This window comes from Ambystoma mexicanum, chromosome 5p, assembly GCF_040938575.1.
Source record: "Ambystoma mexicanum isolate Mex_15411 chromosome 5p, UKY_AmexF1_1, whole genome shotgun sequence".
Taxonomy (NCBI): domain Eukaryota; kingdom Metazoa; phylum Chordata; class Amphibia; order Caudata; family Ambystomatidae; genus Ambystoma; species Ambystoma mexicanum.
In genome coordinates, this window is record NC_090930.1 from 419991432 (window position 1) to 420016690 (window position 25259).

Genomic DNA, 25259 nt, shown 5'->3' on the forward strand with positions numbered 1-25259 from the left:
GTGGTTGAACCGCTAGACATTATGAGAGGTACATTTTATACTGTGGGCCTATGGCAGGGGTGTACCCCAGAATCTATTTAATTATATGTAGACAATATTCTTCACTTTTAAAAGGACACCCAGATCGTAATATTGCACCTATTATTCAAGTATTAACTGATTTTAGAACACATTTGTCCTTGCATATTAACAGGGAAAAGACTGAGGTTTTTCCTTCGACACCCACGACTAGGGAGCCAAAAAACTTGTGTGGCTTAAAGTGGACGGTAGAACCGGTCAAATATTTGGGACTACAGATCCCGCTCCCAGAGGGCTACATATGGGATTGCGATTATGGGACATACATGGTTCAATTGAGGTCAAAGTTGGCGAGGTAGGGCAAGCTACAGGTCTTGGTGATGGGCAAGATTTTGCTGCTCAACATGACCAATCTTCCCCCAAGCTATTATTTTTTCCCCTAAATATAACAATGTTAAAGGGTCTTTTTTGTGGAGTCGGAAAATGTGCTCAGTGTTCATCTGGGCATCTGGTCCCATTAGAAAGAAATGGTCCACCCTGGCACTGCCTTACACCTCGGGTGGCCTGGGGGCGCCTGACTTCGAGTTATACTTTTTAGTAACATAGGCACAATTAGAAGGACTTTAGGGGGAGGGTGGACAGACTTCTCTACATGTCCGGCTGGAGGTGAAGGCGGCCAGGGTGGAAAACCTGGATCTGGTGGGCACTACACTGTTGGCTTGCCAGAGGTTGCTATGCCAACTGAGGGTGGAAGTTCCCTATAATAGGAGCTTCTCTCTCTGGTGTAGCCCAGCCCAGCGCTCCATATGGAAGTGTTCACCCATAAATCGTGGCAAGCAGCGCATTTCCATACAATTGGGGATATGTTTGTAGAGGGACAATTCATAAACTGGGAGGAGGCCAAGGCTTGGGTGGGCGGGGAACCGCTCCAGGTACTACAATATAGGCACATGCAAGCTGCCTTCAAAGCACATTGGCCCACGGACCCATTCGAGCTGCCGTCTCATGCATTCTATCCATCTATCTTTGTTAGTTTTAATATGGCGCTGCTCGCCCAAAGGCCTCAGATCACTCACAAGACGGAATAGACATTGATACAAAGAGAAAACGAAGAAATAGCAGGAGGCTAGTCTAAGTGAAGACGGCAGGAACAAAGGGAGATTTATTCTGTGCCTTTGTCAAACAACCAGGTCTTAAGTTGCTTCTTGAATGCGTTAATGGATTCACACTTTTTTATGGCTGTGGGAAGAGAGTTCCAAATCATGGGGGCCCAGAAGTTAAAATTAGTGTTGCCAATTCTTTTCGGAACTAGGCGTAGTTGAAATAGGTCAAGATTATCATTAGACCGCAGGTTTCTTTTAATAGGAGCTTTCTTTATATTATCATATCGGTAATTAGGCGCGGTACCAGCTAAACATTTATATACCATAACTGCGCCTTTGAATTTTATTCTCTGTCCAACCGGGAGCCAGTGAAGGTTCCTCCTAGCAGTTGAAATCCTGGATCGTCGGCCGAGCCCATTTATGGCCCTCACCGCTCCATTCTGAATGGTCTTCATTTTAGTTATATTGGATTTTGTGGTACCCAGTAGTAAGCTATTACAATAATCCAATTTGGAATGTATTATAGCCCCAGAAATTACTGCAAGGTTGGGTTTGAATAGGCAAGGGCGTATTTGCCATATCAGGTTTGTATAAAAGGCCCACAATGATTTTAGATATGAAGCATGCATCTTGAAGGAGAGGTAAGAATCCACAAAGACTCCTAAAGGTTTTACATGTTCAGAGACAGAGATGTTGATATTGTTAATTTTAAAGCTTTGATACTGGTCCTCTAATTTTTGTAGTCTTTGTGGAGTACCCACAATCAGTATTTCTGTTTTGGCTTCATTAAGGGCCAGCGAGTTTGATGCCATCCATTTTTGTATGGCAAGAAATACCCTGCTTATTCTTAGGGCGTCCTTGTCTAGACCCCTGACAGCGTGAATACAAGCTGGGTGTCGTCAGCATAATTTGTGAATGTTTGTAGCATGTCACAATAGTTTGGAGAAGACAGGGGCGACAGAAAAGATCCCTGCGGGACACCACAGAGCAACTGCGTTTTTTGTGAGGTAAAGGTCCCCTTAACCTGTGCCGCCATTCTAGGTCCCAGGAAGGATGTGAGCATTTTGCTTCCGCAGGAGAGCATCTGCTGACTGTTTGTCTTTCAACAAGATGATCATGGTCAATCAAATCAAACGCTAATGAAAGGTCCAGCAGAGGGAGAGCTGGATTACTCTTTTCAATGATTGAGGCAATATTAGACTGGCGATCCAGAAGAGCCGTCTCAGTGCCATGGTTGGCCCAAAAGCCTGATTGTTCACCCGCGAGGATGTTTTCTTCGACGAACCTCTGGTACTGTAGGTATGCGATTTTATCAATTATCTTTTAGTTATAGGTCTAAAGTTGCCAGGGATGGAAGGGTCAATATTATCTTTTTTGAAAAGCGGCGTGATCTAAGCCTCTTTGATGTTACTTGGAACATAGGAGTCACAAAAGGACTGGTTCACAAACTGAACAACCCACGGCGCAAGCGTCTCAGCGAAATCCTTGAAACGCTAGGCAGAAAAGCATCCCCGTTACAAGAGGAGGGTTTCTGGTTGTTAATAATGTCACAAACTTCCAACTCTGATACCTTTGCAAAGGTGAAGGTCTCAGGATGGCTGTGGACAGGATAGACTACAGGCTCTGGAGCCGGGATGTCATTATGGAAGTGATTAAATTGTTCTTTGATGGCCTGTTGGTGTTTTTCAGTCTTACTGGTGACGCCATCGTGGATTGCTTGACACCAAGCATTACATTCTTGTTCCAAGCTAATTACTGCCGGACATGTGTATACTTGGGGCTGGCTGGACTCATGGCAGTCGCGCCTGGACTGCTTGAACTTGTCCAGTGCAATTTTCCACCCACTTTGTCTAATGTTAGGCTCTGATGGGGCAGTGAGTTACAGCTGGCATTCACTAATGCACAATGGACAGAGATCAGTACACTGTCAAAAGGGGTGTCCTTCAATTCTAAATTCAGATTTTTTTTTATTTATTTTTTTATACTGAATTGGTTACACCATCCCCCAGCTAAAACTAAAGTTTTCAGCCCCAACAGCAAAGCAGCTTGTTCCAGAAGTCATGATAAAAAAACAATGATTTGCTCCACATTTACTGCACATGCCCAGAGCTACGGTCCTACTGGTCTGGGGTATGCAAAGTACTGCCCGAAATTGTGGGGATGAAGAGACCCCCCCCCCCCCACATATGTATTTTTGGAGTAACTGATAAAACAGCTGTTCTATTCCACGGATTTCTTAATTTGGGTCTTCTATTGGCCAGAAAGTATATTGTTAAGATGGAAGGGGGCAGCGCCACCAAAAGTGGACATGTGGATTGTTAGGCAGAAACCTGTGCAGTTCCCTCTGGGACCACTGCAAAAGATTTAAGACTACAGGTGTTTGGCAGCAAACCCACTTGGTAGCAGTCTGTACCACACAGATTCACTTGGTAGCTGTGGCTGAGCAGTTAGACTTCCCTCAAGAAGAGTTAGGCAGTATACAGAGTATTCACAATAGGTCAAAAGAACACAATAGAACAAGTAAACACTGACCAGGGCTTGGTGTAAAAGAGATATCATTATTTATTTAAAACCACATCTAGAAAAACACACAGGCACTAATAGTAAGCAATTCAAAAACACGGTCACTAAAAGATATACACTCCCTTAGAAGAATATTAGACAAGTCTTAAGTAAAGCCCCACTTATTTTCAGACAGCGGTGAGCGCTTAACGTAGATGGCACTCTAATAATTCGTTTTTAAAAGGGAGAGAAAAGCAGAGAATAAATTGAAACAGGTCCCAACACTTTTACAAGAACACAACAAGAGAGGAAGGCAAAGTAAAACCGTGAAGTTAGAGTTCAGTAGGCCGGATCCACTTTAAGAGGATCAAAACGAAATGTGTCCAAGGTCACATGGTTGCAGTGCACAAAAGTCTTGTAACGGTTCAAAAAGGAGTTGGACCAAAGAAAGGGACCAGTTCGAAGGTCAAGGCGGCCAGCCCAGTCCAGAAGGTTAAGGGGTTATTATTACCTTGTAGCAATCTTTAGAAAGGGAGGCCTGGCGGACACGGTACCTTAAAGTGGTGAGAATACTCCAGCGGGGGCCGTTGTTCCTTGCAGCGGATGCAAGTCGATGCTTCGTCCGGGGGAAGAGAGGATCTCGTCGGGGAGGAAGACAGGAGTCCGTTGCATTGCCAGGGAAGAAACCAGCCGCGGAGTTCTCAGTTAAAAGGAACGGTCCTTTAGTTCGCGGTCCACTGGTAAGTGGCTATCCGGTTGCCGGGGTGCTTGGCACGGGCAATTCGACCACAAGCCAGGCTGTGGTGCGAAGAGAAGAAGGTAAACTGTTTGTGCCCACCAGTCAGGGGAAGAAGCCTCTCCAGCCGGGAGATTTTCTCTGTCGTCGGGAAGTGGTGAGTCGGTTCTGCAGGGCTCCACCGGTGGTGTAGTCGTGGTAGGTCGGCTCAGCTTCTCCCTCGTCGGATTCTCAGGTCCTGTGGCGACTTCTGAAATTCCAGTTCCCAAAGCCCTACTTTTATGCAGCACACCCCCATTCACTCAGCCTAGCTGTCAATCAAACATGCTAAGTGGTGAGCCGGCCGGCTCACCACTTGGGCCAATCACACAAGAGTGCGACTTGAGTTACCAAGGTAACTCAGTCCAGGGTGCCTAAACCCCCTCCCACCCCCCCTGTGGTACCCAGACAGAGTGGCACCACTTTTGGAGGCTTCTGTGGAGAAGCCTGCCAAAAAGTGGAACAAAGGGCTCAACTTGGGTTGGAGTCACAGAAGAGAACACAAACGCCATTTTAGAATCGAGTCCTGGCAAAAAATACCAACCAGCGAATTAATATCAAATAAATAAACCGGCGGTATGTTCGAGGCTATGAGAATTAAATAATTAAAGTTGGTAGCCTCGAACAATGAGAAAATCCCATAGGAATATATTTGCGGTCGAATATAAAAAGTAGTATCCACTGCCACCAGCCAAAACTCGATCAGGGGGGACGGAGACGTGCCCCCTCGACTAGCAGACCCCGGGGCAATCGAATTGCCCCGACCAGTATGTCCACAATATGATGGTTTGTACTGGTTTCTGTTAATAATTTGGGACTAGTAAAGCCAATGGTGACTTTACATGCCCTGGGAGACAGTAGTCAGTCCCAGGGTATGGAGTCTATGGTGGGGTGTCACTATGACACCCCTGTGTTACTGCACGGAGGGTGCTGTGTAACACACATAAAAAACACATGAGACCCTATGGAGTAAAGGACCCCATAGCCCATAAAACACATTAGCAGCCAAAGGAACACCATAAATCATGTCCAAGAGTGGGAGAAAAAGAGTCTCACTCTTGGCAGGACAAAAAAACAAACTCCAGAAATCCGGTAAAGCTGCTGGGGGACTCACTAGGTTAGGAAATTCAGCCTAAAGAGAGAATTCTCCCTAACATGGATGACAAGTATGGTTTGGGCTAATGACATGGCAAAATTATACGTCATATCAGGGTTCGCAATTGAGGGAAGCTGGGAGCTATTTTGCTCCTACTTATAGCCTAGAAGAGCCTGGTAAGCTTAAAACTAACAGTTGCCAGGAGCTACTTTTGGCTCCCCATGGCAACTGATGCTGACCAAATAACTATGTGAATTTAACTCTGTGCATCTGGGACAATCTATAAATAAATATTAGGACACATCTATACGACACGTAAAGCATAAGGGGTCATAAATAATGGATACAATTATATTTTTGCTTTTTATGTGGAAGTTAGATTTGCATAACGCTAGGTACTATCTCCTCATACCAAAGTTGCAGCTCCTGGTGACTGGTTACTGCAGGATACCCAGGAGCTTCTTGTAGAGCCTGCTTACCCAATCTCAATTTCGAGCCCTGCCACATTTTTACCGCCAAGGTGTCTCCCCAAAGATATCTGGATGTCTTTCCAAGAATATCTACATGGCTTGGCGAGAGCAGACCAAAGCTAGAACACAGTGTAATCACAGGTTTATGTGAGCAATGAGTGATCCAGGGGGTGTTGCTTGCTCATGTGTAGGACCCAATTTTACCTGCCATGTTTTTTTGTTACCGTTTATTTATGTTGTACCACCAGATGACTAATAAAAAGAAATAATAAAGTAAAAAATAAATAAGAACCTGAAAAATTAAATTCATTTGCTCCACCTATAATTAAAAGAGTAAACCAAACTTTGTCAGTAAAGTGTACAAACACGGTAGTATACGAAACCATAGTGCCACGGTATGGAAACACTCTAGTTGTCATATTCCTCTTCTGTTAAGCAAGACTTTTCCTGCCCAACTCAGTTCGAGGCAAGAAAGCTTACAAAACACAAAGCCGGAAAACATGCAAGATATCAACATGATGAACAGGGATGGCAGGCAGCTAGATTTCGCTCTGTGTCACTTGCACTTTATTTGCTACTAGGTTTTAGAATGTGTATTTTTAAAATGTTTTTTAATGATTACTAATAAAATTTATATTTTGTGATAATAGATTGGTGCAGTTGATTATATCCTCTCTACTTTTGCTTTTGTACTTTGTCTCTCTAAACCCTTCTTTAAAGTGGAGAGTCCATTGCTACCTTAGAGAGTAATTGTTTTTGAAGGGGTTCCTTATTTTGTGTGTTTAGGCAGCTAGATCTGCCCGTTCTAAGATCTACCGGGCAGCCTAACCTTGTGGCTATATTCCCCAGTGGACATTGTAGAAGGATACACAAATATGATTTTTTTTAAACATCAATAGGAAACTTCTGCGTGTTATTACATGTGTTCAAAACCTAGTAGTGCTTTTCCCACTAGATGTCTGCAGTATGTTTACATGAGAGGAGCCAGAGAAGAGGGTGGGCAAGGCCGAGGGGTTGGAGCTCTTGTCATAATTTACCAACTGCCTCCTGTGTCTGTCTGACCAGTCATCAACAAAGTTTAGAAGATGCTGGTACATTGTGCATCCATCCACCTTGAAAGCTGCTGTTCAGTGTGCCGTCTATTTCACTGGAAGATGTCAACATTGACGATACCAGAGATGAACAAGTTACTTACCCCTGGTAACGTTCTTTCGATTGGGTGTTCCTCCCACGTATTCCTCATTTTATGATAGACTCCCAAAGCAGTACTAATTTCAGAGGTGGGAGTACCAATTACATTTAGATTTAATCATGGCCGAATGGAGGACGGATTTAGAAAAAGACCTACATGACTGGAGGAAGAATCCAGACCATAATGTTTTACAAATGTATGGCTAGACGACCAAGTAGCCACTGAACACATTTATTGGCACACCCCTTTGAAGAGACGCAGAGGTTGCCATGCCCCTTGAGGAATGAGCCCTGAGGCCTTTCGGAGGGTCCTTGCCCGTTAGTCTGTAGCATTCGCCAATAGCCAGAATAATCCATCTGTATATTGTTTGTTTGGTGACCGCAAGGGTCAATTTGGGACCAGTATATCCAATATAAAACTTATCAACCTGGTGAAATGTATCTATTCTGGATATATAAAAACTGAGAGTCCAGTCTATGTAGCCTCTCCTCCTATCGTGGATGAGGAGGTGGATAGAAAGTTGGTAAGGTCATTTTTTGTGACAAGTGAAAGTCAAAGACTACCTTAGGTTAAAAAAAAAAAGAAGGTTTTACCCTGAGAGTGACTTTGTCTTTGTAGAATATTATGTGGAGGTTTGCACCCTACGAGCTGAGGTTATTGCGATAAGCAAAACTGTCTCCAATGTCAGAAGTCTTAAAGGACATGAGTATAGGGGGCTCAAATGGAAAAAATGTTAAACACTTTACCACCAGATTGAGGTCCCAAACAGGTACATTGAATGGAACTGGTGGGTATACATTAGTAAGGCCCTTCACAAATGGGACAATCAAAGGGATCTTAAAACATGAATCCTCCTCTAAGGAGCACTTGAAAATGGAAAGCGGTCCCAGGTACCCCTTAATGGTTCCAATCTGAAGCCCCAGATTAACTAAATGTAATAGAAATGAAAGCACCAAAGGTGTGTCACATAGAAATGGATCCACATTCTTATCCTTGCACCAGTTGCTAAACTTGTTCCAACAGCACAAGGATTTAGTTGCTGGCCTTCTGGCCAAAAGCAAAATCTCCATTACGTCATCAGCGAGGTCCCAATCCTTATATCTCAGCCTTTCAGAAACCATGCGTGAAGGCGGAGTGTCTTGACCTCTGGATGGAGAACCCGACCTTCCTTTTGCGAGAGAAGATCCTCACTTTGTGGAAGACATATTGGAGGGCAGATGGACAAGTCCAGAAGGTCCGGCTACCACATCCTCCTGGCCTAATCCGGGGCACTCAGGATCATGGATTTCCCATGGTTTCTCAACCGCCTGATTACATGAGGAATGACGGGGACTGGAGGGAACGCATATAGGAGTGGAAATTCCCAGTCCACCGCGAACACTGGGTCCCCTAGTGCTCCTCTTGGGGGAAATTCCCTGGAGCAGTACTGTTCGCACTTCCGGTTGATACCAGTTGCAAACCGATCCAGTTGCGGGGTTTCCCAAAGGATGAATATCTCATGAAGGACTTCCTGAGCTAATTTCCACTTGTGGGTGACTGTGCTCTGTCTGCTCAGAGCGCCCGCCGCCGTGTTCTGCTCTCCGGCTAGGTGAACTGCCGATAGAGAGATTCCTTCTTATATTGCCCAGAACCAGAGCTACATTGCCACTCTGCACAGTGGTAGTGACCCTACACCTCCTCTCTTGTTGAGGTAGTACATGGCCACTGTGTTGCCCGTCATTATCAGTACATTCGTTCCCCGTATAGAGGGCAGGAAGGCCTTCAGCACTAGTATGATTGTCCTCAGCTCCAAAAAGGTTGATATGATGGAGACCAACGACCGCTGATTGTCAGATCGTTGGTGTGTGGAGTGAGGCGACCGTCACCACCGTCATCTCTGGCCATGGATGCCAAAAAGATTCTCCCTTGAGAGTGTTGTCTTTGGAAGTCCACCACCGAAGGTCCCGAGGAACTCTACCCGGAACTTGCAGTTGGTCTGACATCTAGCCTGAGAATTGGGACCACTGTGTCCCGAGAGCCCACTGAAGGTATCTCATTCTCAAGCGGGCCCCTGGCACCAGGAAAATGCAAGATGCCATGAGATCGAGCAACCTCAGAAAATCGAAGGCCAGAAGATGCTGAGCCTTCTCGAATTTTGTTACCATCGGCAGAATGTGTTGAGCTCTCACTTCGAATGACGAGGCTTTCCCCGAGGAAGTCTTTGGGATGGTATCACATGGGACTTCTTGTAATTGAGGGAGAAGCCCAGTCTGTGGAGCGAGTGGCAGGTGATACAGATGTTCCTGGGCTTGCTCGGGTGAACGAGCCCTGAACAGCCAATCGCCCATGTAGGGGTAGACGTGAATCCCCCCCTCCTGAGACTCGTTGCCACCACCGCCATCAACTTGGTGAAAACCCTCAGGCCGTACGTCAGCCCAAATGGCAGAACTCGAAACTGATAATGAGAACCACCACCCGCGAACCTCAGGTACTTTCTGTGCAGGAGATGGATTGGCACATGAAAGTAAGCATCCTGAAGGTCCAATGATACCAACCAGTCTTGGAGTTGAAGAGCCTGAAGGATCTGAGAAAGGGTAACCATCTTGAACTTGTCCTTCCTGAGGAACTTATTCAAGTTTCTCAAGTCCAAAATGGGTCTCAATCCTCTGTCCTTTTTAGGAATCAGAAATTAAGGGGAATACCTAACCTTGCTTCTTTCCGCTACAGGTACATTTTCTACTGCACCTTTCCTCTAGCAGGGTCAAAATCTACTGCACAAGGAGCGGATCTGGAATCTTGACAGTTGTATCCCGGTGAATGATCGAGGCATTTTTTGTGAATTTATTTAAAGGAAGGCAGTCACCTTGCGTCACCGTTTCCAGTGCCCACGCATCTGAAGTAATGCCCCGCCATTCCTTCAGAAACTGGGAAATTCTGCCTCCCACCAGGGTCTTGTGGGTCAAAACCTCAGAGTGGCTTAGAGGCGGGTGGCTGCAGCAGCCGCTGAGGGTAAAGTTGCCGCTGCTGGGGCTGATTTAGCACCCCTTCCACGTCCCCCACGAGGGAATCTTCTCTGGCCCCAATGTCCGGTTTGTCCTTTTACTCTTCCTACTGAGGAGTAGAAACGAAAAGACTTACCCCTCCAAGACGATGTGCCTGAATAGGGTTGTTGAGGTTGTCTTATGGCGGCGCTAAGGAATTTAACCGCCGCCTTAGAGGTCTGCAGCTTCTCCAAACTCTCCTCTGCCTTGCTGCCAACCAACCTTGAGCCGTCAAAGGGCATGTTGAGAAGTCTTGCCTGCACATCCGGTGCAAAGCCTCACTTCGCAACCACGCAAATCTGCGTAATACTGTGCTAGCAACAATGGATCGGCTGATGCCGCCAGCAGTATCCATACCTGAATGGGGACATTCACTCATTGGCTCGTTCCCATCCTTAATGATCACCAGGAAGCAGTCTTCACCTTCCGGGATGTGTTCAGCCTCCATAGCAAAACAGTCCCACAGGGTAAACTTAAATCTATACAATGTGCAAGTCACATTAGTGGATTTCAAAGCCATACTTCATGCAATGAAAACTTTACGTGCCCAGGTATCCACCCTCTTGTCCCTGTCAGGGGGGCTGGAAGGATAAGCAGACCGTCTATTTGACGTAGCTGCCTGAACTACCAAGAGGAGCGGGATGCTTGGTGAGATATTCCGGGTAACTGCTAGAAGGTGTGTACTTCCTTGCAAAGTTTTTATTAACTGCAGCCGCAGTTTCCGGGTCTCCCAATTAGCAGAGACTTTTTTCTGTAGAGCCATGTGGAATGGTAAAATTGGGTCTTTTTGAGGCCCCTGGTCCAAGATGTCAGTCATATCATCTTGCTCGAATGACGGAGTAAGCCTACTCCATCCCATAAATTCAATGACCTTTCCCCATCAGTTTTCTGTAGGAGTCAGCATGCTCAGAGGGGTCAGGCCTGCCAAACTCTAATTCTGATGAGGTATCCAAACCACTACAAATCCCTTTGTCTGGACTTGTCAGAAATAAATACTTCTGGCACGTTGAGGGTGTCAAACTGAAGGCCAAAGGGAGGTGAACCCTCATCAGAAGGTTGGTCTTCCTCATATATTGCCGACATAGACTTAAAATAGTCTTTAGGTAAAGGCTTATAAACCTGGTCTTGTACAGCCAATGGCTTCGACAATGTCAAAGTAGTCGTTGAAGGCGGCTTTGAAAATGGCGCCGGTTTAATCTGCATCAACTTTGGTGTTGATTGCTTCGACTCCGATGGAGTTAGCAAAGACGGCGAAATCTTCGACACCTTTTGCTTTTTCGCCGGAACCACAGTTGGACTCAGTTCTCAACTCGTCGACACTCAACGACTTCTCGTCGGATCAAGAACATTCTCGATATGATGCCAGCTTTGTGCTCGGATTCGAAGGAGTAGCCTTCAACTTCCCTTTGTCGTCCTTACTCGGAGTGACCGGGGCATGGCTCTTGCTTTTCTTTCGAGGGGGTCGAGGCCGCATTCTCGAAAATGTATAACATCTCACTACGAAATTCGTCCCACTTTGCAGTGGAATCAGACTTCGTAGGACATCTTATCAGCTCCATGGAGGAATCACTCGATGGTGAAGGAGACCTATGGCGTCTCCTAGCCTTGTTAGAGGAAGAAGACCAGTTCCCAAATGTTTCCTCGATCGGGGCCTTTTTGGCTTTTTGCGCCGGGGAGAGTCTCTTGATTCGCTGATCTTTTTCTCCTGCTTCATAGATTACTTTGATGCTAACCTCCCCACCGACTGTTTACCTCTTTGCTCCCTGAGAGCTTTCTCTGTCATGGCCTGACAGGACCCACAGTCATCAGGACGGTGCCCAGAACCCACACACACCACAGGCAGGCACAGTAAGGATCATTAATTGGCATTTTCGACTCGCAGTCGTGGCATTTTATGAAACTGGACTTGGGAGTCGAAGGTGTTGAAGAAAAAGACATTATCTAATGAAAGTCTCACTGAAGCGCATGGTAATTCACTCGAAGCGCAAGATCGGGGAAAAAAAACCTGAAGCCAATGGGCTCTGCATGCACTATTTATGCTGATGATGGCGTTGACGGTCGACGGAGGCCCTCGAGAGACATCGACTCGACGACACTGCATACAGCGCCCTCTGTCGAAAAAAAAAAAAAGCTGGAGATACATTATCATAAGATGAGGATTACGTGGGAGGACACAATCCATTCAAATCTTGGAACTTCGCCTTCAAGCCAAGAGTTAGATCTGTGGCTCTACGGATTTCAGCTCTTGTTGATGCAAAGTATCCATGTGCCTGTTTGAACTCTGAAAGTAGATGTTGGAAGTCACTACAAGTCTCTAGTTTATATTTCCTGGAGGTGAGGGGGAGATATACATCTGCAGGAGATGCCAGGGATTAGAAGGCGTTACTTGGAACCCCAGAAATGACAAGAGAACATACCAATCATGCAGGACACAATGAACATATGACATGCTACAAGAGCAACATGGCTGAGCAGCCGAGGGGGGAGGACAACAAATTGGGCCTGAGACTCTCTTGGAAACTCCAACAACAAGCACTGAAAAAGCAAATAGGTCTGTGTTACCTTGTGTTTATGGTTGGATAGAAGGTTAGAGAGATGGCTGCTTGCATGGATGTAGAATGCATGAATCCTTGTTATTAGGGCACCGTTGTGCCTACCAAGTTCCAATTCTCCATAGATACAGATGGTTTACTTCAGTTACTTGTAGAACATTTAGAGAAAGAATACAATGCTGAGGGAAAACTGGATGTTAAGGGAATTCCTGCAACTCCCCAAGATCCTCTTGATTGAAGAGAGAATGGGCCCTTTACTCAACCCGGGTGAGACCAAGACCAGTGCTCAGTTCCCTGTTCTCCACAGAACCAGCCTTGAAACAAGCCTCAGACAGTGTGCAATCCGGGAGCCTTCCTTCATCTGGTTAATGCACACAGTCCAATGACCTGAGGCATCCTGTAACAGAACGGGTCAGAGGCCAATAGTTACAAAGCCTGACCTAGGATAAGAGCCGGCATAGTACCAGCAACACAACTATGTGACATCCATCACCACCCGAGTGGTGCCTGCACTCTAAATCAGTGAGCAAGTATCCTATAACATTTGGTGCCCACAAACTCACTGGTGCATCTGCAGGAATTGCCTGTATGCATTTTGACAAGGAAAAGGCTGAAAGTGTTTAAACAATATTTCTATGTGGCCCCTACTTTAAATAAAGTGATAACATACCTTTTCCACTAACCCCCTCTAAAAATCTAGGCAATAATTTATCAACCACCATTACAAATGGGTGAGCGAAGGATTCTGAAAGGAATCCAGTCTGGCTTCATCCAGACATAATCCAAACCCTAATTTAGGGTCTGGTGGACAACGTCTGGCACCTGGGTATATTTAGCAGTTTGGCACAGAGATAATGAGGCACAACCAAATAAAATGATTGATGATAGTCTGGTCTAAATCATGACACATATACTTTGAGTTATTGATGTAGAGATGAGCAACAGCACCAGAGATATTTAGTTAAGAAACCTTGACATGCATGGATGTGCAAAGTTTATTCCTGTGTTAGTTCATTGTTTTTTTACAAATAAATGAAAATATTATCCTGCAATTTTTTTATTTATTTTTTTTTTTTTTATTTTTGTTTTAATTGTGTTACAATTTTTACAAAAATATGGCATGAGTAGTCTTCATACATCATACATCAAGCGTCCAGATTCCTTTTAATAAGCTTAGGCTTGAGGAGATTCCTCCTGCTCGAGCTTCAAGGATTTAAGGAAGAGTGTTACTCCTATAACACATCTGATATTATTCCCGTTCGTCAGGAGTGTCCAGAGGTTTTCCTCGTCGAGGGTGAGGTGGTTTTCCAGTGGATCTGCAAGGTATTTGTCTCTTTTTGTTTTGAGCCCGGAGCATTCCATTAGCAGGTGTTTTGTGCTTTCTATGGCGTTTGTAGATTGACAGAAGCGACAGGAACTCGATGGTACTTGGTTGCGAATTGCCAAAATTTCGTTGGTTTTTATTTGGTTCAGCTTGAATCTTAGAAACAGACGACTTAGGTTCTTGTCTGGAAACCTCAGTAGGTAGCCGCGCGTAGCATTTAGCTTCATTGGAGCAGTTGGTAGTTGTGCTGTGATGGAATACGACCAAGCCACTTCTTGGGTGTGAATCCAGTCTGCTTCTAAAAGTTTTTGCGACACTCGATTTGGATTGTGTATGAGTGTCTCAACAGGAAGATCCAATTCTTCCAACATTTTCCGGTTGAATTGTTCCCAATTTACAAGCGTCGATTTTTTCCCTCGGAAAGTTCTTTCCGTATGAGGTCCAGTACTCTGGCTTCTGGATTGTTTATTACCTTACGGTATAACATCAGGGTGGCTCTCAGTTTTATTGCCAACAGTGAGGAAATACATAGCTCTCGTCTTATTAGTGCAATTGGAGTGGATTGGGCTAAACCAAGGACCCTTCGCCAAAAGAAAGCTTCCAATTTCTCCCAGATGGTGTTCGGAGCTAGCAGCATTGCGTCCATCCCGTAGATTAGGGCCGGAACAACCTTGGCTTTGTAAAATCTCACGATAGGTACAATCGAAAAACGGCCGTGTTTCTTGTCCACGGCCTTAGCTTGGGCTGTGAGATTTTTTAGCTTTGCCCAGAGTGTTTCAAGCATAGTTTTTTCCTCTTTATCGTTACTGATTGTGATCCCAAGGTATTTAAAGGCTTCCACTCTTTCCAGCTTCCTTCCGTCACAATGCCAGGTAAACTTGGAATTCCACTTTAAGGATCTGCCCAGGATGAGCACTTTAGTCTTTGCAGTATTTAGGCGTAAGTTGTTTTCCGACATATATGTTACCATATTGTCCAATTGTCGTTGGAGGCCTATAGGAGTTAAATCCATCAGGATGATATCATCCGCGTACAGTAGTCGATCTATCTTCTCCCCTCCCATTGTCGGGGGAAAATGTCTGATCGTGAAGGTGGAATCTTCGTAATCGGCGATATAAGAGTTGTACAGCGATGGGGCCAAAGGACAGCCCTGCAATGAAATAATGCAGCTTTCAAAGTCACAATGCAATTGTACCTGTGAAATGAAGGCACCACATCACATGCTTCCCTTTGGAAACTCTGCACTCCAAGACATTTTTGCCACAAATACAAATGTACAAGGCTCTCAAGGTCTAAAACATTCATCAAAGCTGAAATAAATTGGAGTGCATCGTGGCGGACTAACGTCTAGCAGAACTTATTGACATATGCTACTGAAGTAAACGTTATGCACTTAGCGTCACAGCACATGGAATTATATACATCACACAAAACACTGCAAGAATTTAGGCCACTGATTCACATTGGACTAACGTATAGACATTACATATATGCATAACCATAGCTCAACAGTTCTTGCTCAAGAAGATCACTATACTCACCCCACATTAGCCCTACCAGAGCTGACATTCTGCCTCCTGAGGAGGCAATGGAACTATGGCTTTTGGTGGGCAATTTCTTACTACTTCTTCCCCATTTCCTTTCTGCCACTTTGGTTCTCCACATTCAACTTTTTAGACAGCCAATTCTTATCTCTGTCACTTCAGACAGCTGGCTTGACAGTCCTGGACTATACGTTGCTTTAGGCACCTAAATAAAGGCTAGCAGATCATTCTGGCATCTACACTTGAAGGTGGGGGGGTGTCATCACACAACCATCCTTCCACTAATAGTACGGCCTACACTGGAAAATGCTTATTAAAACAAGATGTTTCAATTCCCCCCTTTCTAGATCAGCATTCAGTTCTGAGCCCTTATTACAGATTCATATTTCCTCTAGCTCAACCCGCTCACATCTACCACATTTGTCTGTTCCTTTCGTCCCTACTCCTGCTGCTCCCTCCACTTCACTTCTACCCTTTTCTTTTTTTCCTCCACTGATTATGGTCTGGTTAACCCTGCCGGATGCACAATATGTCAGCTTTTCAGACAAGGTGAAGGGGCTGGGGCTGCAAGACCAGAACGGTGGAGATTAGTACATTAAAGATTGATTAGCTAAATCCCACCTAAAATAATCACAATAGCCAATGCATGGATGTGGACGTGATACATTATGATATGTGAACCGATGATCGAATAAGAAATAACTCATAGGTGGGAGAGAGAAGTAATGAGAAGGTCGTTGGTGGTTAGATTGCAATCACTTAATTGGATAGTCCACTGTCTCAGTCAATAGCCATAACAAAAAATAACTAATAGCACTTAAAGTGAAGGTCTGTTCACTGTCTATTATTACCAAAACCACATTTTGAATACTAGGACTGACAATGCCCAAATTGGCATTTTATTTAATCTAAATAAATTATTCTGACTACAATTTGCCTAATTTCAATTTACCAAAATAATCTCTCTCCGAAAATCAAACAACTATCATTTAAGTATCAGGGGTTCTCACATGAAAGAAATACAAATTTGAGCAAGGAGAGTAACGAGAGTACTCCTATCTCATCATCAACACCTGCATACTTCACCTGCCTAGCTTAAACATTAGGAAAAAGAGGGCTACATGAAAAAACATGTTTAAAAAGAAAAGGAACATTGATAACAGGCGGCACAAATGGTGAAGAAAATCGTAATCAAGATGCATTTTAGTCTGAAATCCAGTGGCTGCCTCATCTGGGTGTTGGGAGGAAAATATTATAAGAAAAGTTCCTAAAACTTCTATTGTCCCCAACACCCCAAAGATATGACAGTTTGCCAAGGCTACAACAAAGGTTTTGCCATGGGTTTCCAGGGCTTTTGGGGGAGTGCATGACTGCACAGTACCCCCTCCCAAAATTAAACCTTGTATGCGTATGGCCTCATTTTATAAAAATTCTACTCCGTACCTAACCAGGAGTCAGTGAAACATTTGAGAAAAAGAGTGGTGTGATGCATTTATTTTCATGCTGGTCCCAACTAAGCCTTTAAATGTGGCGTGTCCAAAATCTGCATAGGACTAGGTACGGCCAGGTTTATTAAAGTACAAAAGTCGCATGTTAAAATAGGGTGTGATATGTTTACTTTCATCAGTAATACTTGATTGTATGCGGATTGTTATAGTCCGTTATAAGGCCTACATTTTCCATCTACTGGTATCAGGTCTGGTCCCACTGAAGGGAGCTCTCAAAAAGCCAGTGTGAGCTACTTGCAAGCTGTGGAACATGTAATCACCATTACTGCAGTTTTGTCCCTATTTAATGCTAGCCAGTTATATTTCGCAAACAATCATGTACTGCTTTATGGGACCAGAGTGAGCTACATGAACCCTGGCCTCTTAACTCCTGCAGAGGCACTGCTAGCTTAGTGCCATCAGATATCTGAAAATCCAGTGCATAATGAGCTACGATACCAGCGAGCTGGCATATGAAGATATTAAACAAAAGGGAAAGAAGGTTGAACATAACACGAGTTGTGGCTGTTTTAGATAGCATTATACAAGTGTGAAAGGGTCTGTTTCTATACCTCAGGATAGAGCTCACTCTAGCCAACACATTGCCCAGGATTCCCATCAATGTCCTTAGAATGTTAAGTAACACCTAATGTTTTACGGTTTCAAACGAGGCCATGAGGTTGAGCACAATTAACACTGCTGCGTACCACTCTTCAGCTGATGTGATCAATTTTGCCTGTCAACCAGCGCAGGCATAGTGTCCGGCGAATGATAGGATTGCAGATTTGAAAATCTTTGCTTCGATATGCAAAGCTGCCATTTGGTCATCATTTCCACTACTGTATGATGGCCATGAATGGACGTTTAGAAATTAGTCTGTAACTGGCCAGGATTTAAGGACCCAAGTGAGGCATATTGATTAGTTGTGTAATGAGGGCACGTTTCAGCAGAGGGGATTTAGAACCTTCATAAAATAAGGTGTGAATTAGAGATAGGCTCCAGAACACATCACCACTCAGTTCAAGGGCTTTTATTCTCAGAATAGTAAAGGGGCTTGCTAAGGGCTGTCCCTCTCCATCTAGTCTAGTGAAGGTTATTCCCTCCCCAAGGCAGATGTCCCTCAACCACAGGTTTGTCACTAGAGATCGGTAACCCTTACGATCTAAGGAGCTGCCTAGCTAAGGGCGATGGCCTAAAGGCAAACACATTATCCATCTAAAACCCCCTCTGGGAATAATCTAGGAAGTCCCTGATCTAAATTCCCCAATGTAACATAAGGTTTGTGCCTTCCCAACACTAAGGCTTCACTTAGTCTTATTCTTCAGCGCCCTGGTGTTCCAATCCCTATACGTCTCTGTCATACTCAATTTCCTCCTCCTACTCTCCTCCCTACTACTCCACCCACATCTCTCCTCGCTCTTCATTCTGTATCCCGCTGATGTTCCGCCCTCTACTACCCACCTCCACCCAACAATATTAATCCCCATTACTGGCACTCCCTCCTTCACTCTACTACTGTCCTCCCCTCTCCACACTACTGCTACTCTCAATCCATTCATGCTTTCTCCAGTCACCTTTTCATTCACTCCCTACTCTGTTAATCTCGCTCACTCACCTTACACACACTCAAAAACAAGTATAACTTTCATGCACCAGCCTATACTTCACCTTGTTTTTCTCCTCCATTGATGTCACCCTAATAACCCACCCCTTCCTGCTCTCCCCCTTTTAACCTCCCCCACCCCCTCCAGTTGTTCGCCCCCTGGTTGGTTCCCCTGGAAAACAGCTGACTGTCATTTTCCCTGGGGAGGTATTACAGTAAAAAAAAAAACAAAAAAAAAAAACATACAAACAAAAGGCGTCCTAAGCCTTGCCCCTTTTTCATAAACGGATCGCCAGTCTCAGGCAATGGCGATTTGCAGCAGTCAATGTCCCATTTCGTTTGAGGGCTTTCCATCTTGGTAGAGATGCTAGTTTGGTGTAAGTACCGCTCTGCGGCCCACTCACAAGTGCGTACAATATTTCTAAGTGTGTGAATAATGTTGGAGCGCTCCATGCACTGGTTAACACTGGGATTGTGCTGGTGTGGGTTGTATAGCGGCTTGGTTTGTTCGAGCAGCAGCACAGTTTACTGTGTGTGCCATCCAATCTTTTCTGTTTATAGGTTGGGTTGTTCATTGGCTGGGCAGTGCAGGTATGGGATGCTCAACAGTGGTACTGATTTCCTGCATGCAGGCACATGAACAAGGGAGAGGGACTAGGGCCCTGTTAACCTTCACACTCTGCCTTTGGGGTATGGTTGGCTCTGGGATTCAAGGTATGCCTCCTGCCCCATGCTGAAAGGGGTACTCATGCCCTCAACAAGGTCAGGTCTCTGATCCAGTCACAATATCCACAATCCTAACTGATCCTATATCTACAGAGGAACCAGAAGGACCTGCGTTGAATTGTACTTATTAAGTTAAACCAACTCTTTTTCTTTTTTTTTTTTTTAAAGGAAGGCAGTAACCTTGGGTCACTGTTTCCAGTGCCCACGCATCAGAAGTAATGCCCAGCCATTCATTCAGATACTGTGAAAGTCTGCCTCCCACCAGGGTCTTGTGGGTCAAGGTCTCAGAGTGGCTTAGAGGGTAAGGTTGCTGCTGCTGGGGCCGATTTAGCACCCCTTCCATGTCCACCACGAGGGAATCAAGTCACTGTGGTGTTCACCCTGAAATGAATGCGGTCTGTTTACTTATAAAAAATGTCTGTAAATCATTACAGGATTATTGGGGTGAAAGGCCAACAAGGATGAAATCAGCTTGGCTGTGGGTTTGTTTGAAATTTTAAACACTTGTAGGTGTCCTGAGCTTGGATTGATTATGGCCTGCTTTGTCTTTTTCTTATCCTCATGCTACACTACAGGGTCATTCGCACATCCAGTTGAAGACTAGATCACTGAAATAACAGTAGCAGTAAGCAGAACTTATCCCGCAATTAATTTGCAGAAGACCCAAGACCTCGACTCAGTGCGAGGTACATAATCAGTCCACAAATATACAAGTGGAGCAGGAACAAAGGTGACAGATTGCAGAGGAGCAATGAGAGGAGACACCCGTGATGAAATACCAGCCAAGGCTTCAGGACTTCAAACACTGATAAGGGGGAAAGTTTCCTGTCCATGCCCTATTCTGTAGCCTATTCTGCAGCCCAGGGTCTGGACTGCACGACTTAACTTTGTTTTATCTAATGGGGTGGGGGAACTACCAAATGAAAGTTAAATTCTGTCCTGAGACCTACGGACTCCGGGATTCTAAACCAGACCTCAAGTGTCAAAACCCAAATTAAGTCCAAGACCCCTATTGGTGGCGGGTGGTGTCAGTCACCATCTTAGACTTGGCTCAGGGTCATGTCGGAGGGTAGGACAAGACAGACAATCTACAGTGTGGCTACAGAGTCAGGTGGAGTGGAAGGAGAGTCCAGTTGGGGTGAGGCAACATCCCCTGGCATGCAGCCCGATTCGAAAATGACCGGCTGCCGAGATCCTGAAACCACAGGATTGAGATCAGTCCAAGAGTACCATCCATTACCACAAGCAGGGGGGTGCGCCAACCACCTGCCAACCTTGTTCCGAACCACAATAGCACTCCAGACATGTGCTTGATTGGAGGGGGTGTTACTAATTCTTCAAACATGAGCAAGATAAAAAAGGGCTAAACTTTGATGGTCGTTTGAACACAGTGGGGAAACGCTGAGACCAGCAGGAGAAGAAATGAGGCAGCAAACAAAAAGACAGACAAGGTTCAGCGAGTGGAGAGCAGTTATGAAGGTCGAGAGAGTGGGAGAAAGAAGAGGAACAGGATAGCCCTAGAAAAGCGGTGGAGATAGCCCTAGAAAAGCGGTGGAAAAGGAATAGAGGAGGAGGGAAAGAGAGGAAACAGCCTCAGAAGGAGAAAGGAATGGAAGAGGGAAAGTGGAGACATGCAGAAGGATAGGAGTAGCGTGAAGAGGTGGAAAGAGAACAGAACACAGGAGGAAGAGATGAGCAACAGACAGGAGGAAGATGAGGTGGAAGAAATGAGAAAAAGCAAAGTGGCAAAAAATCATTAGGAATAAATGAAGAAAGTCCAAAAAAAGAGAAGCCAGGTCGGTAGTGGATCATCAGAGATCATGACAAGAGATACAAAGAGTAGAGTAAAAACAAGAAGAACAGGTCTAAGGTCATAAATTAGGCAGCTGAGACCCCAGGAAGCACCCAGATAAAGGGACAGGTGGAAATTGAAAAGGAGATAACAGGCTCACGGGGAGATAAAGGGAGTGAAAGCAGAACATCAAGCGAAACCCCCAAAAATTAAAAAGGGGTGTTAAAATAAGGAACAGAAAAGATAAACAAAAACACTTAGCGGGATCAAAATGTGTATAGGTAGGGAAGGAACGAAAGGCAGAAAGGGAAGAATGGGTATAGAGGAATTGGGGAACAAAACCAGAAACCATCTTTAATACCATCACTTGACAACTGTGGTAAGAATTTGATTTAATGATCATCTGTATGCCTTGTGTGACAGAAGAACATGCTTGTCTGTTTTTGTGGTCAGTCTTCTGCCATTTCACAAACGTATGTGATGGCTGTGTTTGAACTTAAAAGCATCAACAGATTCATGATAACAGAAATTGATCAATACTGCTCAAAATATGTAACTTATACAATACAAGTGTGACAATATAAGACACTTACGAAGACAGCACTATGGCCACTGCATCATTGAGAACACTTTCACCAAAAAGAAGTGCATACAGCTCTACATCAACGTGTAGTTCATGGAATATTGCAAGCACAGTCACTAGCAAACAGAAAATAAAAATTAGAATACTGATTAGGTAACTGTCAGAAATGTGAAAGAAATATTATGTGCTCAGTGTACTAATGCAAATGAAAACTGAAGGTACAAAATTATGCTAGTCTTCAAATAGTTCTTACTATTTCAAAGTATTTCCTTTTGATAATTGTTACATACACAACAGATAGAGTTATAATGCATTGGTTAATGAACAAAGTTTCATTTAAACAATCAAAATATTTAGAGCATATATGAGCGAAGACATAACATGTTCCTATTAACTTTCTTAATTTGCTTTGGAGATGACCACTCATTTGCGTTCACAGGGAGGAAGGGATCTACATCAACAACCTACTATTGCTAGAGCACAGTTTCTGATGGGGACGTGATGAGCCAGCTTACTGAAAGAGAAAATAGGGGGTGGGGGAATTGGTCAAAACCTCTGTGAGCAGGGTGTATGTGTTCAAATAAATACCCATCTGTTGATTGCTACCCAGTGTAGTGTTACCAGGACAGGCATGATAGCATCTCAAATGGATGTTTTTGTCAGAGGTCCATGCTATTTCAGACGGTATGCGATTTGATCACTATGTAGGCCAGTCAAGGAGAGATCATTTGCATGATAGTTTGGTAAAGCCAAACATGACTATGTGGGTTATCTGTAATCTCAGAGAGATCTCAGTTTATTCAGACACCCAGGTGGTTTTTTATCACTTTGGATGTATGGGAATGGGAATGGGATCTATGGAGTATGGCCATAGCAGACCTAGATAATCATGGGGAACGTTTTATGCTAAACAAAAATTCTGGTTTTGTTAGGCCAAATTCTAATATTTTGCTTTCCCATGCATGGATACCGACATTCATTTTTCAAAAGGTTTAGGGTCATGTCTAAACTAACCTGTTGATAGATAAAAATATGTAGGTCATTTGTTTAATTCAATAACTTCAGTCGAAAGGAATGATGTGTCAAGACAGCTGTTACATCTGGGTCCCTTGCCTGCCCGGCACGGTCCGTAATTGCTCATTCCTGGGTTTCCAGACACCTGGCTTCCCCTGTTTGGCAACGCTGGAGGTGGTTGCCTAGGAGACGTTTACCAGCTTCGCTGCCCGTGGGACAAAGGCGACTTGGACCGCACGTCAGGAATCAGCTGACTTTGAGGCGCTCCCACTGACTCCGCCCATTGTCGTACAGTTAAAAAAGTACAAACTTCACAGAACGCTGCTTCTAATTGTAGCGTTACATATCCTTCGATTCTGCTTATCCTGTTTCCTGAGACCCGAACTGCCTTTTCGACTTGTCTTTATCTAAATCCCTTGTCTGATCCCACTGAACGTTGACAAACTGGAACGCCTACGGACTTCTCTGTTTAACGTTTGGATACGACGCTGACCCGTTCGGTTCCAGGACGCCCGCGGAATTCGTGTGTTATGTTCACACATTCCTACCTCGGTCCTCGCTTGCGGTTTGCTTGGGGAACCTGGCCAGCTCCTGCTCTTCATTGACCAGCTCCCTGGTCCTCACAATCCTGCTTGCACATATTGAAGGAAGACCTCACAGCACTGTGCATACTCAAGGACATTCATACAGGTGAGCCAGCGTTCAACCTCCTGTTGAACAAACCACACCTTACTGATTCCTGAACCCTGTTGCCATTTATCAGACTTGCATTGTATGAGAAACACTGTTAACCACTTGGGACTCAATTGGATAGTACATATGTGCATCTCATGAACGCTTTGCTGTCTATGCACCACCCCTTCCTATGCCAACTACACCAGTTACCAGGTACATCTGGTTTCCTTTGATTCTGTGCATCTGAAATCACTTCCGTCTTATATGTTAATCAATTGTCCTTTCATTTGCAGCATGGATGGTTTTCCCAGCTCTTTATCTGCATCTTCCAACAGAGGAGAGGAGTATTGCCAAAAAGAGTATCCTTAAGTTTAGGAGGCCTGGTTCTGAGTATCCCACAAGGGATCAATCCCAGCATAGGCTGAATAGAGGTGTCTCCGAGTGGCTCCCTTGTGTCCATCGACTCGAGGAATTTTTTAGCAATGCTCCAGCCTGTTCAGCTTGGTGGTGAGTAACATGTGCAAGTACACATTCAACCGAAGCAGCAAAAGGTCCAACCCCTGCAACACTTTGCAGGTTATTTTGGGTGGAGGTTGCTTGCTAAAAATACAGGGTCACTTTATTTGAAAAGGTAGAAGACCCAGGGTTAGTTGCAACCTCTTATTGCCGCCTACCAACCATGAGGAAAAGGGAGTTCAGCCTCCCGAATGTTCAACTATTACGAGGCAGCCCAGATATGAATTATAAAATAATGGTTTACATAAAATCAAGAGAAGCTCTGGGCGAGAATGGACCGGCCCTTACCAAATATGCACAGACAGAGGAACTGTGGATCCCCAAGTCAGACAGACCCCAGCACACATGTGTGTTCCATCATGAAATTGGTTGCAGACACTTGGGATAAACTAGTAAAATATGGCATCACATCCTTTCCCTCTCCTTTTAGACCACTATTCCTCAACAATAGGTTTTTAGTTGGGTATTGAGCAGGGAGCATTCTATATGTGGCAGGAGGGGTGTTGTCAGAGATTGAGACACATGCTTAATGGGCAGACCATTCTATCCTTTGTGGAATGTAAACAGAGATTCGGGGTGGACGAGAAGGAAAGGCTGCAGTATTTCCAAATGAGACACTGGTTATCAAATCCAGTGATTAAAATACATCAATAATCATGATGGTTCCAAGAGGCTGATCTCGGGTCTGTACAGGATACTGGATGAGGTGGGCCCCCAGAAGATGAACAAGTTACTTACCTCTAGTAACATTCTTTCGACTGGATGTTCATCACACGTATTCCTCATCTTTGATATCCCCTATATCCAGCTTCTGCAAAAAGCTTCGGCAGTGGACGCTGTGCGTCGATGCAGTCGACTCAATGGCCAAGGGCTTCCATCTTGAGCATGTCATCTAAGGCATATATAGCACGCGTAGCGCCCGTTGGCTTCAGTTCTGTTTTTCCGTGTCATTCTCAAGTAGAAACACCTCCTTCAATGCGGATATGACCATACTAGGCTCCGAAGGAGCGTAAGCTGCAATAACATGGGAAATCCTACTGAGGGGTAGGTTGGCAGGGGTGATGAGGAATACATGGGAGAACATCCAGTCGAAAGAAGGTTACCAGGGCTAAGTAACTTGTTCTTCGAATAGATTGTGTTCTCCCATGTATTCCTCATCTTTGATAGACTCACAAAGCAGTGTTTGTTTTGGTGGAGAGCGTAAGAATTTTGCCATCAATGGTTTCCATAAACAGAATAGAAGACAGCTTTCCCAAAGCTTCCATCC

The 25259-nt window shown here is 44.7% G+C and overlaps 1 protein-coding gene across 1 annotated transcript in view; it reads right to left on the reverse strand.

Moving 5' to 3' along the window:
- Window positions 1-25259, reverse strand: part of SLC9A6 (solute carrier family 9 member A6) — a 906904-nt gene that overhangs the window by 457718 nt on the left and 423927 nt on the right. The window contains exon 6 of the mRNA XM_069612818.1: window positions 21798-21903. Within this exon, the coding sequence (XP_069468919.1) occupies window positions 21798-21903 (106 nt within the window). The remainder of the gene's footprint in view (window positions 1-21797; window positions 21904-25259) is intronic.